The sequence below is a fragment of the Apostichopus japonicus genome, chromosome 8 (assembly GCF_037975245.1).
Source record: "Apostichopus japonicus isolate 1M-3 chromosome 8, ASM3797524v1, whole genome shotgun sequence".
In the NCBI taxonomy this organism is placed as follows: Eukaryota; Metazoa; Echinodermata; class Holothuroidea; order Aspidochirotida; family Stichopodidae; genus Apostichopus; species Apostichopus japonicus.
This window is the reverse complement of record NC_092568.1, coordinates 34,054,975-34,073,168: the sequence shown is the minus strand read 5'-3', so window position 1 is coordinate 34,073,168 and position 18,194 is coordinate 34,054,975. Positions and strand designations below refer to the sequence as shown.

At 37.9% G+C, this 18,194-nt stretch overlaps 1 protein-coding gene across 1 annotated transcript in view; it reads right to left on the bottom strand.

Annotated features, from left to right (window-relative positions):
- The window catches only part of LOC139971703 (uncharacterized), a 28,670-nt gene extending 10,821 nt beyond the window's left edge, over positions 1–17,849 (bottom strand). Inside the window, exons 1-5 of the mRNA XM_071978417.1 lie at positions 17,811–17,849; positions 13,878–13,949; positions 10,330–10,420; positions 8,035–8,097; positions 4,939–5,009 (exon numbers count right to left, since the gene is read on the bottom strand). Of these exons, the coding sequence (XP_071834518.1) occupies positions 4,939–5,009; positions 8,035–8,097; positions 10,330–10,420; positions 13,878–13,946 (294 nt within the window). The 5' untranslated portion in view covers positions 13,947–13,949; positions 17,811–17,849. The remainder of the gene's footprint in view (positions 1–4,938; positions 5,010–8,034; positions 8,098–10,329; positions 10,421–13,877; positions 13,950–17,810) is intronic.
- Positions 17,850–18,194: the final 345 nt, after the last annotated feature.

Below are 18,194 nucleotides of genomic sequence, written 5' to 3'. Positions count from 1 at the left end.
TAATTGCTGGGGGTGGGGTTAATTGTCCTCGGGGGTAATTGTCCTCGTGGGTGTATGTCCGGGGGTAGTTGTCCCGGGGGTAGTTGTCCCGGGGGTAGTTGTCTGGGGGGTACTTATCCTCGGGGGTATTTGTCCGGGGGGAGTTGTCCTCGGAGGTATTCGTCCTCGGGGGTTTTTGTCCTGGGGTGATTGTCCGGGGGTACTTGTCCCGGGGGTATGAGTCCGGGGGGTATATGTCCGGGGTATTTGTTCGGCAACCTATCAAAGATCACAAGCTACTTTGGATGCTGTTTACAGTATGTCATAGATGAAAATGATCAAGCAAATCATACTGGTGATACAGCAAAAAAGAGAAACAGATAACAAAGAGAAGTCAATAAGCATGTGCACAAAACAGAACATCAAATTCAGATTCTTTGTGGAGTCTATTAAAATCCGAGTGTTACATGTAGCTCAGTGGTGCCTTACCATCATAATCCAAGATTAATGTATGTCGTCCAGTTACAGAGTTGTTGACAATTGAAAATTCATAATCATGGACGTTAAATATGAATCTAAGAGACTGACTTTGGTCAGCTTGCGGCTTATAAGCCAATGATGGCTTCTTCGCAAGTTCCTGCTAGCAGGGGGATCTAAAATACATACATAAGCAGACCCAGAGATCATTATATCGAGTCAACTTGGAGTTGAATTAAATGAAAATTTTGGAAGTTTTTACATTGCTGGTATTAAGAATGTAAATTTGTTGTGAATATTATTTTCAAAATGAATGTTGTAATATTAAGAGCTGAGCTGTTGAAATAGTGTTTGTACGGGTTATCCGGGTACCCGGGTACCCGCCCGACGCGGTACTACCCGGTTCCTAAATTATTACCCGAATCCTACGCAAAGTGTGATTTAATTTTTTTTTTTTTTGCAAACCTACGGTTAGGCAGATTTCCCATTGACTTAGTGTGGTGTTAGGCTACCATGTGGTTGAAGATAACAGCAATAACGAAAGTACCCGCCCGACGTGATACTACCCGGTTCCTAATTTATTACCCGAATCCTATGCAAAGTGTGATTACAAAAAAAAAATTGCAAACCGATGGTTAGGCAGATTTCCCATTGACTTAGTGTGGTGTTAGGCTACCATGTGGTTGAAGATAACAGCAATAACGAAAGTATTCCATGGATATCGTATAACTGCGTCACAATTTCAGCTAATAAACAAATGGCTCTACTGTAGGCTAGATTACCCCATTGACTTAGTGTGGTGTTAGGCAACCATGTGGTCGAACGTAACAGCAATAATGAATGTGTTCCATGGATATCTTATAACTGTGTCACAAGTTCAGCAAATAAACAGATAGTTAGGCCTAGCTAGATTTCTCATTGACTTAGTGTGGTGTTAGGCTACCATGTGGAAGAAATTATTATTTATTCATTCGTTTATTTCATAGAAGGAAAGGCTGACAAGAAATTTTACGACATGTTTATGGATTATAGACGGGATAACTAAAATAAATAATCGCAAGTGGCCTTTTACTAATCGTTTATTCCAAATGCGATCAAATTGCGCGAATCGCGGCTAATGCAAACCCTGGGCCTGCATAATAGATAGAAGTAGTAACAACTGAGCTAAAGGGATATTTATATGGTCTGATCCAATAAACGTGGAGAGCAAGCATAAGCAGCGGCGGCAGTGCGATGTTAGTAGTAATGTTAATTACAGTATATTAAGTAATTAACAAGTTAATGAAAGAGAAAAAAGCAAAAAAATAGAAATTATTGAAGAAGGTTTTATACCTTATCTTACACCTACGTTTTTGAACATGAAAAAATTGTCAGTAGAGAATATAATTCATTTATTATAGCATCCAATATGTAATTTCTTGAAAATCGTGATACACGAGGGTAAACAATTTTTTCCGGGTACCCTGATACCCGACGGGTAACGGCTCTCGGGTACCCGGTTCCCGATTTTTGGACCTGTGTAAACACTAATTTGAAAGTTCTCTGCTATGAATCATTACATTGTTGCAACTATTTGCACTTGGGTTCCAAAGGGTTCCAGGGCAGGTCCAAGCTATTTGCACTGTGACGTACGGGACATTTCAGAGACTTAAATGTGTCTAAAAGTTATAAAAAATCTATTTTCCAGACACTTTTTCAGGTTTTCATATTTGTTATTGCTGCTACTTTATAACAAACTCATGAAGATTTACTACACTTGCTTTAATTAGGTCCCATCTTAATTAATGTACAGTGTGACGTACGGGACCAGAGGATTTTGTGTTTTTTTTACTAAAGAGCAAAGCTGAAATCCCTCTGAAATTAGGAGGGCAGTGATCAAGCTGTTATAACTAGTGAATAGCCTAACCTTCCAAGGGATAAGCTGTAACATATTAGAAAAAAATATGAAGCCATTCCAGTTCAGTGATTACACAAATGAAAATTGTCCTGTGACGTACGGGACATGTGACGTACGCGACAATTTGTCCAAATAAAAATTGCCTATGAAAACTCATATTTTCATTCCTGAATATACCATAACAAGCTGATTTCTACATAAAAACATTAATTTGGATATGCCAGAACAATGTCATTGGTAATTTCATGCCATATTTCCTTCTTTCGGGGATCGAAAAGAGCAGTGACTGTACTTGTGAGATCATTCCACTACATAAAACATGGAATGCGTAAAGTATAAATCTACTCTACACATTCATCAAATACTCATAACATCAATTTTAGCTTTGCTAGACCACAAATGATCCAAGATGCAAATGTTGGTTCAAAACTGATTTGGTATATACTGTACAACACTGTATCATACTCCCCACTATTGACCCTCAAGTTGAAATATGATCCATCCCAATCAAAGCATACCAAAATGTCCACAGTAACGTCCACATAATGTCTGTGTATGAAACTAGTACAACAAAGAAAACTCTATAGACCTAATACTGGTTACCAGACCAAATACTCATAACATCAATTCTACTGTAGCTTTGCTTAATAGACCACAAATGATTCAAGATGCAAAGTTTTGATGCAAAACTGTTTTGGTATATACTGTACAACACTGTATCATACTCCCCACTATTGACCCTCAAGTTGAAATATGATCCATCCCAATCAAAACATACCAAAATGTCCACAGTAACGTCCACTGATGTCCCTCTATGAAACTAGTTCAACAAAGAAAACTCTATAGACCTAATACTGGTTACCAGACCAAATACTCATAACATCAATTCTAGCTTTGTTTAATAGACCACAAATGATTCAAGATGCAAAGTTTTGATGCAAAAACTGTTTCGGTATATACTGTACAACACTGTATCATACTCCCCACTATTGACCCTTAAGTTGAAATATGATCCATCCCATTCAAAACATATCAAAATGTCCACAGTAACGTCCACGTAATGTCCAACTATGAAACTAGTACAACAAAGAAAACTCTATAGACCTTATACTGATTATTGAACAAACTCATGAGTGATTGTCCTCTGCAAAAATTGGACGAGCGAAACTCTACACTTGTAACTAAAAATCTCAATGTCTACTATCTAAGTTCAGGACACAATAACATAGTTGCACAGTCATGATAGTCACACTTCACAATAGGCCTACGAAATGTTGAAATGCAAACTCAACACTTTAAGTCGTCCTCATTCAATGTCAATGTTGAATACTATTCTGCTATTCAATGAATAGCATTGTAAATGATTCTGTATCCCACACACACACACAATTGACTTCCAGATAGTTTATTTAATAACACCTGGGCTGTTGGTAGTCATTGGTCAATAGTTTATTTGAAGCCATGATGTGCTCTTCAGGCAAGGCATGCAGGGATTATAAGTTACAACTACCATCTTTCAACCAAATAAATTTGTAAGCATTGGAAGGTTTCCAGTAGAGGTCCCCATTGGAGCCCATGCATGTTCATTATGTATAAATACAGGGTTTCCCCCACACTATGTCCCGTACGTCACATTTTGTCCCGTTAATTTTGATAATTAGATTTGCTGTGAATATTATTTCACTTTTTTTGGGATGGATTTTGTTGAACAATGTTCTTAAATAGAACTTTACAGAATATCACCCAAAAAAAATTGTTCGTCCATATCAAAACTTGAAAAAAGTGACCAAAATTGTGACGTACGGGACATCAGTATTTGGACACTAGCTAATTAGCATATTTAATTGATGAACCCCCAAACATAATATGCCAAACTTATTGGAAGGAAGGGTGTATCATGTCTCACATAACTGATATTCAATAAGTTCATATTGCTGGCAGGGAAATAGGTTTCCAAATGTCCCATACGTCACACTGCAATTTGAATTTATGCAAATTAGCCGGCTGTAATTGTTCGAATAGGCAAACCAATTGAAAAAAATTATGAAAATCTGAAATTTCAATAATTCAGCTTTAACATGACACCACATTTAGGGTGCTTCAGTAAAGTTTGAAATTTGGCTTCTAGGGATACAATACTGTAGCTTGGACCTGCCCTCCAATGTTACTGTGGAATTGCCCATATTAACATAACTGTACAGTAGCTTTATTTGGATGGGTGCATTGTGCAATACGGTTTCTGTATGTCATGCATGGACTACATCACCAATTTATTTTGGGTTTTTCTTAATCTTGAAATGATCATGTACTCTTGGTTATCTTGCACATACCGTACTTCAAGCACTTTGTTATTATGCTAATTTTATGATTATACTGTAAGGTGTGATCAAGTGATGATATGAACTTCAGTTTGAAGTGCCTTTGAAAGTATTTTACTTGGATCATTATCAAGTAATAGTCGGCAGCCAGAAGCATTTGAAAACAACTATGATTCATTATATAAGGAACTAAAGGTGTAAAGACTAATTATAAATTAGGGATACTGAAATTTCTTAGATCTCACAAAAGTACTACAAAATACTCACTGCTCTCTTCTTTTTCCTTGGAGGCGCTTCATCTTCTTTTTGTATAGGTGCTCTTCTTTTAGGTTCCTTAACTGTAATTACAATGAAACATGTTTTGTCAATAGATCAACAGATCATTACATTTGTTTTCACTTTCGATAGCAAATTCCCATTAAGTTACAAGCTCAAAATAAGTTAACTAAAATTAAATGAATAATTTTGAAGAGCAACACGGTAACAAATACTCCTTTAACTGTATCTGTTAAACAAAAGCAGATTAATGCTTGTAGGTCATGGCTAAATTAGGATAGGAAGTTGGTGAATTAGATGGTGTACACCATCTAATTCACCAACCCTCCATCCTAATTTAGAAGCTTACTTGCAAAATTTGTTAACTGGTAAGGATACCTTACCAGTTAACAAATTTGGCAAGTAAGCTTCCTGTAGGTACAATAGGCTTACAGCTATAGCTCACTACATAACCTAAATTTTTTAAATTGAAGATTTGTACTGACAGTCATGAAAAAAAAATTGATTACAAGTCAAAAACATAACCTTCCAAATAATTCAAAACCACAAGAATTAAGAACTTTCCAAGGACATACATCAAATATTCGGACAAAAACAATTTTTTTTTTTACTTCAAAAGATCACATTATCATTACCAGAAGTACAGTACTTGTGAATTCTAAACACTTGTCACAATGGATGTGCAATTGTTGATAAGTGTCTGGTTTATACCACTTTCCAGAATCTGTTAATAAATACATCTATAAGTCAAATCCCGACCTCCAGGTATGTTTGGTATATAATAAATGTTGTATCTGTAGCACTGTAGCAGACCATTCTACTACAATGGCCACATACCCAGGCCGGCCCCAGGGCTCATTTTAAGGTTGTCCTCGGGACAACCTTGCCTTCACATTTGGTTGTCCGAAGGATCTTTTGTTTGTCGAAATGAAAGCACTTGGATTTTTAAAATGGCGCGCCTTCCACAAGAGTAGTACATAAATAATACTCAAATGTATCGAGCACCGTAATGTTAGGCTACCCAGGCCTAGTCTACCGACCTTACTCTTAGTGACTAGTCTTATGGAGATTGACAGATCTTGGACAGAACTTGTAGTGTAGGGTTATAGACATTTTATGTGGTGTATGACACTGTTCATGATTAATTTTGTTGGGTTGAGGGAATTCTCTGGTAGTGAAAAATGATTTCTGTAATCATTTCCAGAGACAGAGGGTAAACCCAGGGTATACAGCACATATATGCAGCAACATAAACGAGCATAAGGTATGCCCACATGCACAGTATAGTTCTGCATACACGTTGTACTCCAACTCGCAAGTCTTACGTGCGTGCGGCTGTGAGGTAGAAAGCAATCCTGGTCGCGGCCGCCAGGTTCTGTACTCTGTAGTGTTACGAAGCACACATAAGGGCATATGTACAGTATGCACATACAGCTAAAGTGAAGGATTTACCTAGTGTTTACACAGGTCCAAAAATCGGGAACCGGGTACCCAAGAGCCGTTACCAGTCGGGTATTCGGGTACCCGGAACAATTATATCTACCTTTGTGTATCGCGATTTTCAAGAAAATGCATATTGGATGCTATAATAAATGAATTATATTCTCCACTGACACGTTTTCATGTTCAAATACGTAGGTGTAAGATAAGGTATAAAACCGTCCTCAATAATTTCTATTTGCTTTTGTTTCTTTCATTAACTTGATAATAACTTCATATAATTAACATCACTACTAACATCGCACTGCCGCTGCTGCTTATGTTTGCTCGCCGCTTCTATTGGATCAGACCATACAAATATCCAATTTAGCTTTAAACAGTATTTACTACTACTATCTATTATGCAGGCCCTGGGTTAGCAGTAGCCGCGAGATTGCGCGATTCACGCAATTTGATGGCATTTGCAATAAACGTTTAGTAAAAATGCAACTTGCGATTATTATTTTTTAGTTATCCAGTCTATAATCCATTAGTAACATCTCGTAAAATTCTTTTTCATCTTTCTTAAATATGAAATAAACAAATGAATAAATAATTGTGAGAATTCTTTCAATGTTTTCCACATGGCAGCCTAACACTAAGTCAATGGGGAAATCTAGCCGAACCATCTGTTTATATCGCTGAAATTGTGACGCAGTTATAAGATATCCATGGAATACTTTCATTATTGCTATTATCTTCGACCACATGGTTGCATAACACCACACTAAGTCAATGGGGTAATCTAGCCTATTCATCCGTTTATATCGCTGAAATTGTGACGCAGTTATAAAACATCCATAGTACACTTTCGTTATTGCTATTATCTTCGACCACATGGTAGCCTAACACCAAACTAAGTGAATGGGAAAATCTTGCCTAACCATCGGTTTGCCAAAAAAATAACACTTTGTATAGGATTTAGATAATAAATTAGGAACCGGGAAGTATTGGTCGGGCAGGTACCTGGATACCCCGTGCAAACACTATATTTACCCCACATTATGGATAGTAGCAAAATGTGATTTATTTCTTCCGTTGTTTCTAATATGGATTTTTATTTCAAAGAATAGGGTTTTTTCCAAGTTTTGCTCAAAGTGTCGAACACTTACGGCAAATAAGCTAGCTAGTCGTCCGTCGGACAACCTAAGCAGGGCTTTAGTTGTCCGACATGATTTTTGGTCGCCTCCGGCAATCTTTAAATTTGAGCCCCATATGCCATACATATTTCTTGTTTGGATAATTGCTTTCTTGCAAATGGTCTCTCAATGTAGACTACTCCTTGATTGCGTGCTACACTGTCCTGAGCAGAACTTATTATGTACCTTTGATAAGATGCTTGCTGTAGTTGCATATTTTATCAAATTGCAAAAAGGTTTGAAATTCTGGGTTCCTTAACCCTAAAAAACTGTAAAACACAGGAACTTCTGTTGGCACTAGCTGCCCTACTAAGGCATGTCTGCTACGTAACAACGTTTAACAGAACTTTAATTGCGTGCCCACCAAAATAAAACTGCCCTAGCTACAACTTCATAGCTAAAATTCTGGTTTTCAAGCTACAGTATTCACCTGCAATACCTCTTACCGTTACTCTGTCCTCAAACTTACCAACATTACCTGCTTTCGATGATCCTGCTAGTCCCAAAGAAGGAGAAGGTGTTAGCTCTCTGTCTAATGGTAATTAGAGGAAATACGATAAAGGTAAGGTCAAGAGATTTTGTCATTACTTTGCAGACACTACTTACTGTACATCTCATTACAAAAGTTAAGTCAATGTACAGTATACCTACTAAAAAACTTTAGATACCAAATTTTGGGATCCAATTCCCTCAAATATTTGTAACTTTCCTTTTCCCTCAAATGCACCAACAGTACCAGCCTTCAATGATTCTGCTTGTCCAGAAGTAGGAGGTGTAAACTGACAAACAGCTAACACTACTATTTACAATTATGTACAAGGCTCTCACTGGTTCATACCACATTTTCCCTCTATACCAGATTAGCAGAATCTTTCTACTAGAATCTCTCCCACCAAAATCTGTGTTTAGAAGCTAGGTGCACCTCCATTTCGTTCAACATCCCTCCCATTGCCAGACTTGCACCCAGGACATGTGATTGGCCACCAAAATAATGGTTGGGTCATCTGAAACCGGGAAATACATTTCATTGATTTAATAGTTTTGCTACATTATCACATAATATGAGGAAGACCTGCTCTTCCAGGGCTTATTAATCACAGGTGTCTTGTCATTTTATGTATACCATGACATTTGACAGGTTGGTCCAATCTAGCATAATGATTACATTAAAAACTCATGAATATTAATGAGGTCAAACTTGTTGTTGTAAAAAGCATATATTCTTAACATGTTATTACATCACAATACCATAAACTACATCATACATACAGTACTGTTGAAGATAAATTGAAATTTTAAGAATTTTGTCAGGCATGGCCCACTCATTGATATTCATGAGATGGGAACCACCATTACACATCACGAGGCATCTACTGTACCTACTGTAACCTACCCAGTATGACCTTGATTCAACTGATTGGTTTCGAGATATCATGTTTACATTTCACTGTGATAACAATCTAGCCACGCCCATTCATGAATAATACTGAGAATGAATTCTTGATTATATGACCATGTGCCTATCATCAACTGACATCACCGTATCAGGTATGAACTAAATCGGACATATAGTTAAAAAGACATTGCCATTGCAAGAATTTTACGCTTAGAACTGGGTTCTGATAAATTTTAGATGGTAAATAGTTTTCGAAAGTTTACTAAAGAGATATTTCAAGGTCTGCCAATGGCCTTGGAAGGCCAGCACAGTGTTCTAGTAAGTATGAAATCGAACCAAGGTTTGCATTTTGCACAGAGTACCCGGGAAATCACAATCAAATTCATAGTGCACTTGGATGATCTTGTCCCAACTGAGTCTTTCAATGGCAATGTATTTGTATATTCTCGTATCCCTTTTGACTCAACACAGCTCCTGTCTCTCCATAGTAGACCCAAGAGTTGGAGTTTTGCAGTTACTCTTATGTTCAAACAACCTGCACTGTTTGAGCTATTGTGCAAGTGCTGGAAATAAATTTGCATCACATACATACATGCATACAGTGTACAGTATTTTAAGCACATATAGGCTTTAATAGAGACAATGTTATGTCATTTGTATGTACTGTATATATGTGAACAATACTGTATATATGTTCACATCTAGGTATCAAGTGCCTAACTAGGCCTGAACTTACATAAGACAGCAATGTCGTGCATACAAGATGTCGTAACTACATTTTAATGTAATATAACACAGTCAAAGTAAACAAAACAGCAGCATCTGTCCTTTTTAGTTAATAGGCGTTCGTTCGTTTCACTTGAACGTTCATTTTGATTTTGTGCCAATGTTCTTTTGATTATGTTACATCTTCGTTTTTATGGTGACGCTTGTTCTTTTTGTTCTGAGCACTTCTTCGTTTTGCGTGTGAGCGTTCGTTTTGATTTCGTGCGAATGAACTTTTGATTTCAATACATCTATTTTTTTATGGTGGTGATTTGATCTTTTTGTTCTGACAAGTGGATCAATTTTTTCTTCCTGGTGCTCAATGTTTATCCTTCGGTTGCATGTGTTTGATATGTTTCGCTACATGATTGTATTTTTATTTTTATTTCTCTTTTTAAGTGCAGCCTTTCACAAGTTTTACATTGATATCAAATATGTTTGTTTCATTTTGCATATTTCTTCTTTTTCAATTTTCTTTCTTGTTTACTTGTTTCATCGTTGTAATTTTTGCCCACATGGCCGCCCAGAGCTTGCATGTTCAACAAATTAATAGGTTACATAAAGTTTAGAACAAAAGTAAATCTACAGTAGTATAATACTCACATCCTTGAGGATATATGAAGGTGCAGTGACTGTAAACATTGTTGTCCCTTCCGGACACACAAATAATCGTCATATCACTGTTTGATGACTCCTTGACAAAAAAAGAAAATGCAATGACAGCTATCTGCATATTATGAGATACTAGTACTACATTAAATGTCAGTGCTCTAGCTATCTTTCAGTGCTGTACATGTCTATGTACACTACGTTACACTAAGTATAGAGTGTTACCCAACAATCTTGGGGAGATTTTGTTGGAGTTGTCTGTATGCGAGGGAAATTACAGTAAACTCCCATTGACTTTTTATGGAGGTTGTTCACGGAGCATTCCCTCCATATGCAAACTTACTCCATTTATCACAGGGAATGGGTTAAACACAGTATGTTACTGTATGTGTTTAAAAGCATTCATAAACTTGTATTAAATAGTAATTTCTTAATTTAAAAAGTTTGTTGTTACCCTGAAACAGTCGAATATAGTGATAGCCGCCCAGGCTTCAGTGTCACACATTAACAACAATAGGACAGTATGAAGTTCTTTAACACAAAGACATGAAGAAAACAATGTTTCATGTCAGAATAGCAATATAGTACACTGAAGGTGGCCAAAAACCTCCTTTTATGAGGCATTTTCTACATACCATCAATCGCAATATATACAAAACTTTATGGAGTTTTGAGAAATGTTGTCATTCACTGCCATGATTTTTTTTTCATAAAACTGTAAACAAACTTTCGTTCTGGAAAAAGAACAATCATGTCTTGTCTGAGACTTGTATTTTTGCTGTCTCCAAAATAAAATGGTCCAATAAGATATTTTTACTGCTCCCAAAATGACATAGTGCTGCGTAGACAAAAAATCCTATTCAGTGCACTTCCTCGGACTCATTTTTGCCGTCATACCCTTCTTATTGCCATGATGCCCTTCACCATTGGAACCGACCAAATGGCATTTTTGCTGTGCCATTTTTTAGGCTTAGTTTGGTTTAGCTTACAGTAGTAGAAAAAAAGGATCAGGAGGGACACTCAATCCCCATGAATGACCATATAGGAGAGAAAAGAAAAGAAGACACAAAAGAAATCAGATCTGATTACAATGCTTAAAGTGCTGTGCAAAGCATTCTTAAACTCATTGACACTACTTGCAAGTACAACTTTCTCTGGTAAACTGTTCCACTCATTCACAGCCCTATTAGAATGAAAGGTAAGCCGAATATAATAAGTCCTACTTTGTAACTTCTGGAGTTTAAGACAATGACCTGTGGTACACCTACTATTAGCAAACATGAAAAAGTCAGTGAAGGATAAATTGTCAAAACCATACACAATCTTGAAAACCTGAATCATGTCACCATGTAACCTCCTAAGCTCCAGTGTGGTGAGATTCAGCAGCTGTAACTGCATGTAATAAGGAACACTCTTTAAGGAACTAATCATCCTACAGTATTAGCCCTCCTCTGGACCTTTTCAAGCACTTTCTTATCCTTAGCAAAATATGGGTTACAAGCGGGCCTGCAGTGCACAGCATACTTCAGATGAGGCCTACCCAACTGCTTATAAAGCCTACAGTAACAACTATGTCATCTTTCTGACACTGACCTTCCTCTTGATCATATCTAAAACCCTATTACCTCTTTTAGCAGCTTCAAGACAATGTTTAGAAGTTGCAGAGGTAAGTCAATGTAGATACTGTACCTAGCTCTCTTTCAACAAAGACCTCCTGCAACTCCTCACCAACCTAAGAGTGTAGGTACAGTATACTTTTGGTTACTACTACCAATATGCATCACCCTGCAATTACCAATATTAAAAAGCATTTGCCATCCCTGAGACCAGGAAAAAACCTTACCCAAATCCATTATCCATTTGAAATTTCTCAGAATTGTTTTAGAAGAGACCTCAGAATACAGTTTGCTGTCATCAGCAAACTTCTTGGCTCTACACAAAATATCCCGTCAATGTCATATATAGGCAACAAACAACAAGAGACCCAAACCAGACCCTTCTGGAACTCACTACAGTAGTAATGTCCTGCCAAAAAGAAGCACAGCCTTTAATTACCACCCTCTGTTTCCTAAATATTACCAAGTCAATTCTTCATCCAAGCCAGTAAATTCCCATTGACACCCACACTCTTCAGCCTATGTAAAAGATGCTAATAGGGAACTTTATCAAAGTCTTCTGGAAATCTAGACCTAACAGAATAATTTACGACCTTGTAAACAACATCAGAAGCTAGTACAGTATATCATGATCGCTAGTTTTCCTAGACCTGTCAAATCAACAACATTACGTAGGGGAAGTAACATGCTGATGTTAAAAGCAATCTTGCACAACATCTAGAAAGGTACTACCGTTCCTACCACTGGAACCATCTATCCAATTAATGTCAGGAAAATTAATGTCACCCATTATAACAACATCACTTTTAGCAGCCTTTCTAATTGAATCAAACAGCAAGCCATCGTTATCTTCACCACTGTTAGGAGCAAACAACACCAATAGTTATACAGTAACATCACTGGATCTCTTGAAGTTGTCTGTGGATACCTCGCACCAGACAGAATTGACAAAAGAACCTTGTAACTGAGACTTCTCAACACTTACAATACTGTATCATCCCTAACATACAGTAAAACTCACCCACCAATTGCATTATGAGTATCCCTCCTGTCCTGACGATACACAACATACCCTGGGTAAGAAACCTGAGCAGTGAGCGCTATGAATGTCATCCCTTAACCAAGATTCTGTGATACCAAGCACATCAGGATTCAGATCTTGACGAAGAACAGCAAATTCAGCAAAATTTTTAAAATACTTCTAGCATTGATAAGAACAATCTTCAGCTTATCCCTGAAACTCTGTACCTTAGCATCGCCTCCTGATAATGTTAGAACTATTACTACCACTTTCCTTGTGATCAAAAGGCCCATAAGCACCTCCACCCGACACATTATCCTTATCAAAGTTTATGCCTGCCCTCATCGCCCCGCCCAATTAAGTTTAAACATAGCTGTTCCACAGAGTAATTCAAGATCCTACTGTACCAAACAACGAGGCCCCAGTATTAGCTAAGTGCAACCCATCCCTGGCAAACAAGGCCTTTCTACGCTGGAAACATGACCACATCAACAAATGTGGAGGAGAAGTCAGAACACAGTCTACTCAAGAAACCAAGCAAACTTACCAACTAATGTGACTGAACCTTGTTGTCAAATCTAGTGTACAGTAGGCCATCAGATCGCAGAATCGCAGATGACAACTTTAGCACAAGTGGATGCTAGGAGACACAACAAATTTTGATACAGTACCTGGACCGAACTATGTCGGATGACTCTTTCTGAACATTATTGGTACAGTACTGTACCTACCTGGACCACTGGTACTGTAGTGCTGTACTGGTACTGCACTGTATGTCAAGCCCTGCTACCCTACTTTCAAAATGTTAATATGTAAATGTAAACAAATTTTGTTATCAAAGTTATTAAAGTGGGAAGTTTTCAGATATAATGTTTGCTTATAAACATTTTCAATTAAAGACTTACTTGTCTCTCATCAAAAGAGTTCCCATTTTCTTCTGTGCATTCACCTGCTTCTGTTTTCTTGTTATCCATTTCCTGTCAAACAGCAACAAATAGTTGAACAATTCTCTGAGACAACTTGTTATACATAAAATATTACATACTAAGGTAGTCAGGTGAAATTTTGAAGACATGTAGGGCTTAAACTTTTGCATTAGATCATATTAGTTTTTCCAGCACACAAACTGAGAACTTATCTGCTCAATTGATGATAAATTTAAACTCAAATTGCTCAATTTTATCTTTCAGCAACATTTAAGATTGTGGGCATTTTTGTGTGATTTGCCATGGTACTACAGTAAAATTTTGAAATATCTACATGTAGATCAGGGTTGTCCAACCTTTTGCAGAGGAGGGCCACATGGAATGATTATGATGGAGGGGGCCGCATGAACCCTACGCTCGATTTTTCGATTTTTGCCCGAAGCCCAAGGCAACAAAATGTGAGCACTGCGCGTGGAGCGCACTGACTTATTTTCCTTCCTGATAAAACAGATGAATAAAGTTCAGCCGCCCCCCCCCCTCCTCCGAGAGAGTGTCACACAAACTGACCTGTATGCAGTTTTTTGGACCCAGAAGGTTCGAATGATTGATTACAGTATATAGCTTCAAATTGTTATCAATAAATCTGCTCACTAAAATTTCGCACCGTAGAGCATCTCTGATGGGCCGGACGCAACCCTGCGGCGGGACGGACTGTGGCCCGCGGGCCGTAGGTTGGACAACCCTTATCTAGATCATGGCTTGATATCCTTCTTTTCTTTGCTTGGTTGAATTATTAATTATGTATTCCTCCCTATAAAATTATTACGTCATACAAAGTCATATAGTAAATAAAAAATTCAGTTTTCAGCCAACCACAGAAGTATTTCCAAAAACTAGCATTGAATCCAAGCATTCTTTTCCCAGTAAACCCTACTGTGTTTCACTTTATCAGCACAACCCCATATTCTTTGGAATAAGGGTTACCAACTCTTGATGAGCAAATCCAGAACACTATCTGCACTGTAGGCCTACTGTAGATGGCCAAAAACGAATTTACAAGCATTGGAATGGACATGATTTTTCAACATTTTGCTTGTTTTTGCATGTGCATTGAATCTGTGAAATCATATGACTTCCACTAAGTCCTACCTGTTAGTGCCATTTCTAATCTGCCACAACTTGACAACAATCACTATCTGTGACAACAAATTGCATACAGTACTGTAAATACTGTATTATAGCCTGCAATGTCACCATTACATTGGATCTTGGAAGAAGCTTTCGGGGCCTAGGCTCTACTAGAAATAAAGCTACTGTATGAAAATGTTCTTGAAATTGCATCCCCATGGCCTGCTGTAACAGTTACATCAAAACCTGCACTAGGCCCACCCTAAGAAGCTTTCTGTGACATTGATCATACAGTACTTGAAATTTGCGAGGGAGCAATGTTAAGTGTAGATTGTGTCTATAAACTTACAGACACTGATTTTGTGGATAATTAGTATGGATCTTGTTCTTGTGTTGTCAATACACAAACTAAGTTAACAGTTTTCATGACCAATAAATTGCTAATACGGATCAGTTAGAGACAGTTGTCACTTATATACTGGAAGCTAACTAGGCACTGTGACCATGTACATTATATGTTGATGATGTCTGAAAGCTGAGTGCTGGGGGTAACTGCTGATGTCACGTGACAATTTAATTAGTTGTCAAGCCTAAACAGCATTATTTAGTATAGATTGTGTCTTTAAGTGACGATTTAGATGTGACTTTTTGGATAATTAGTAAATATGTATCATGTGTTTTCATACAAACACTAACTTAGCTAGGGTAACCCTATTCACAGCCAATATTTAGCATTTACCATACTGCTAGAGGCAAATGTCACGTATCCACAGTACCATGTTGAAGCTATCTAGGCACTGTGACCACATATTTACGTGTAGATTATGTCTACAAGCGGCATATGCTAGGGAAAATTGCCGCTATATAGTCGCGTTGCAAATTTGATGAGCCTACTGTATACAGGCTAGGCCTAGGGACAATAGTCACGTATCTACCACTGTGTCAAAGCTATCTAGACCCACCTAATTCTAAGCAATTGTAGTATCATGTGTCAGTAGCCTAAACTATACCAAAGAATTTACATAGAATTGGCTTAGTAAGACTAAGAGGACTAGACGTCCCTGATTTCGCGGCTGTCCCTGTGTTTTATGTGCCATCCCCAAATGAAATGCGTCCCCCAGAAATATGCCTGTATGTTAAGACCCATCCCTGGAATATCCATAAAATTTGTAAAAAGGCCCTTATACCTGTACTGTAGTACTATGAACAATTTCACGTTTAACCTGTTTGGCCTACCACAATACTAGTAGTGGTACTATTGTACAAGGCTAGACTACTATAGTTGTAACAAAAATCTAGGCTAAGTGGTGATTTTTTTTTAAACTAGGTTACAAACATAAATTCATCGTGTTGATGTATTCAATTTGAGCCAACTTTATTATTGGCGAATCCCAACTTAACAGCGCTTTAGGGTTAAGCTACTGTAGCCGGCCTAAGACCCTAAATTGCAACCTACACTCGGTCTAAGTGTAGCCTTTTGTTTCCTCATATTCATAAAGTGTTACACCGTGCTACTGTTAGTGTTGTTACTGTTAGCCTACATAAGACCATTTGCTTTCTATCATGATTATTGAATTTATCTATTCGATAAGTATAGGTGCAAACAAGCTTTCAAAATTTTTAATTGGGATACAAATAATCAACTAAAAACTGACCGAAAAATAACAAAATGCTTGTGATTGTTGTTATTGGCCCTCTGACGGAAGTAAGTGCTGTACAGTTAAAATCGTCCAGTTTTCCCGCGTTTATATATTTCCTGGTCAGCTGATATGATTTGGTGCCAAGGGGCAGTATATAAAAATAGAGGGAGTACTGCCCAAACTACTGTAGCTGTGTATGGGAACACTAAAGGGTCAACGTGAGGCGCCGTCTACTCAGAGACCGTCCACTAGGAGATCGCTGCTCAAATGCAGAAGCCGTCCCATTTATAAGTCTTTTGTTGCTGAAGCCGGTTTCACACATTCCTCGAGCTGTATATCATCGTTTTCATGTATCTTTTAATTTGCAATTTGAAATTTCTATGAACTAGTACGAGTGTCAGGCGCGTATCCAAGGGGGGGGGGGGATTGGGGGCGCACGCCCCCCTGGTAAGAAAAAGAGGAGAGAAAAAAGAGAAGAAAAAAAGGAAAACAAAGAGGAGGAAAAGAGGAGGAAGGATCATATATACTATCAAATGAACGGTAAAACAGTGAGTATGGGGGGTTGCTTGAGGGAAGTAGACACTCACAGTGAAATTGAAAGATCGTTTATAATGTTACTGACATCTCTTTTCGTCTTTAACTGTACAGTAGGCCTACCACTTTGATTAGTAATAGTAGTATGTAATACCACTAGCTGCTTACCTACAAAACTGTTATAGGCTACAGCTCAATGCATGTCAGTGACATGAGAAAAAAGGAGGGGTGCTTCCTCCCTGGTATACAAACCACTATTCAACCTCACACGAAAAGTAAACTAATTGTATGCTACACAATATTCTTTTTAAGTTTACGTAGCCTAAGCCAGGCTATACAGCTACAGGTGGTAGCTAGTACTACTACTAGTACTGTGTGGCAATATGCTCGCTAGTACGTATTAGTAAGCCTAATTGTTTGCGTATGCAATACTATGTTATGTATAGGCTAGGTCTAAGCAGCCATTATTTTTTATCACTGAGTCAATTTAACGTTAATTAACATAGTGCCTTCAAGCGGTAAAATGTACTGACAACACTCACAGTCGCTTTTATTTTGTTTGACGTTTAAAATCACCAACTCCAGTTATATTGTAGTAAAACAATCTCACTAGTGCAGTTCGTAGTAGTACGTAGTAGGAAGTCACGTCTATCCGACATGCAGTACGTGATAATGTAAAAACAGATATCAAATTTGGCGCGGAATGACGTCATGACCTGGCCTGGCTAGATTTGCCAGAATAAAACCCCAGAAAATGCTAGATATCAGCTTCCAATAACCTATGTATTGTTTTCAATCATTCGTTGTACTGATTCACATGCAGGCGGGTATCCAGGGGGGCGTTGGGGCCGCTCCCCCCCCCCCGGGTAAGAAAAAGAGGAGGGAAAAGAGGAGGAAGGAGAGGAAGGAAGGGAAAAGATAAAGAAGAAAAAGAAAAAAAGGAGGACGCACCCACCACTTCTTGAGATTGTTCCCATCTGCATGAAAACGCGCG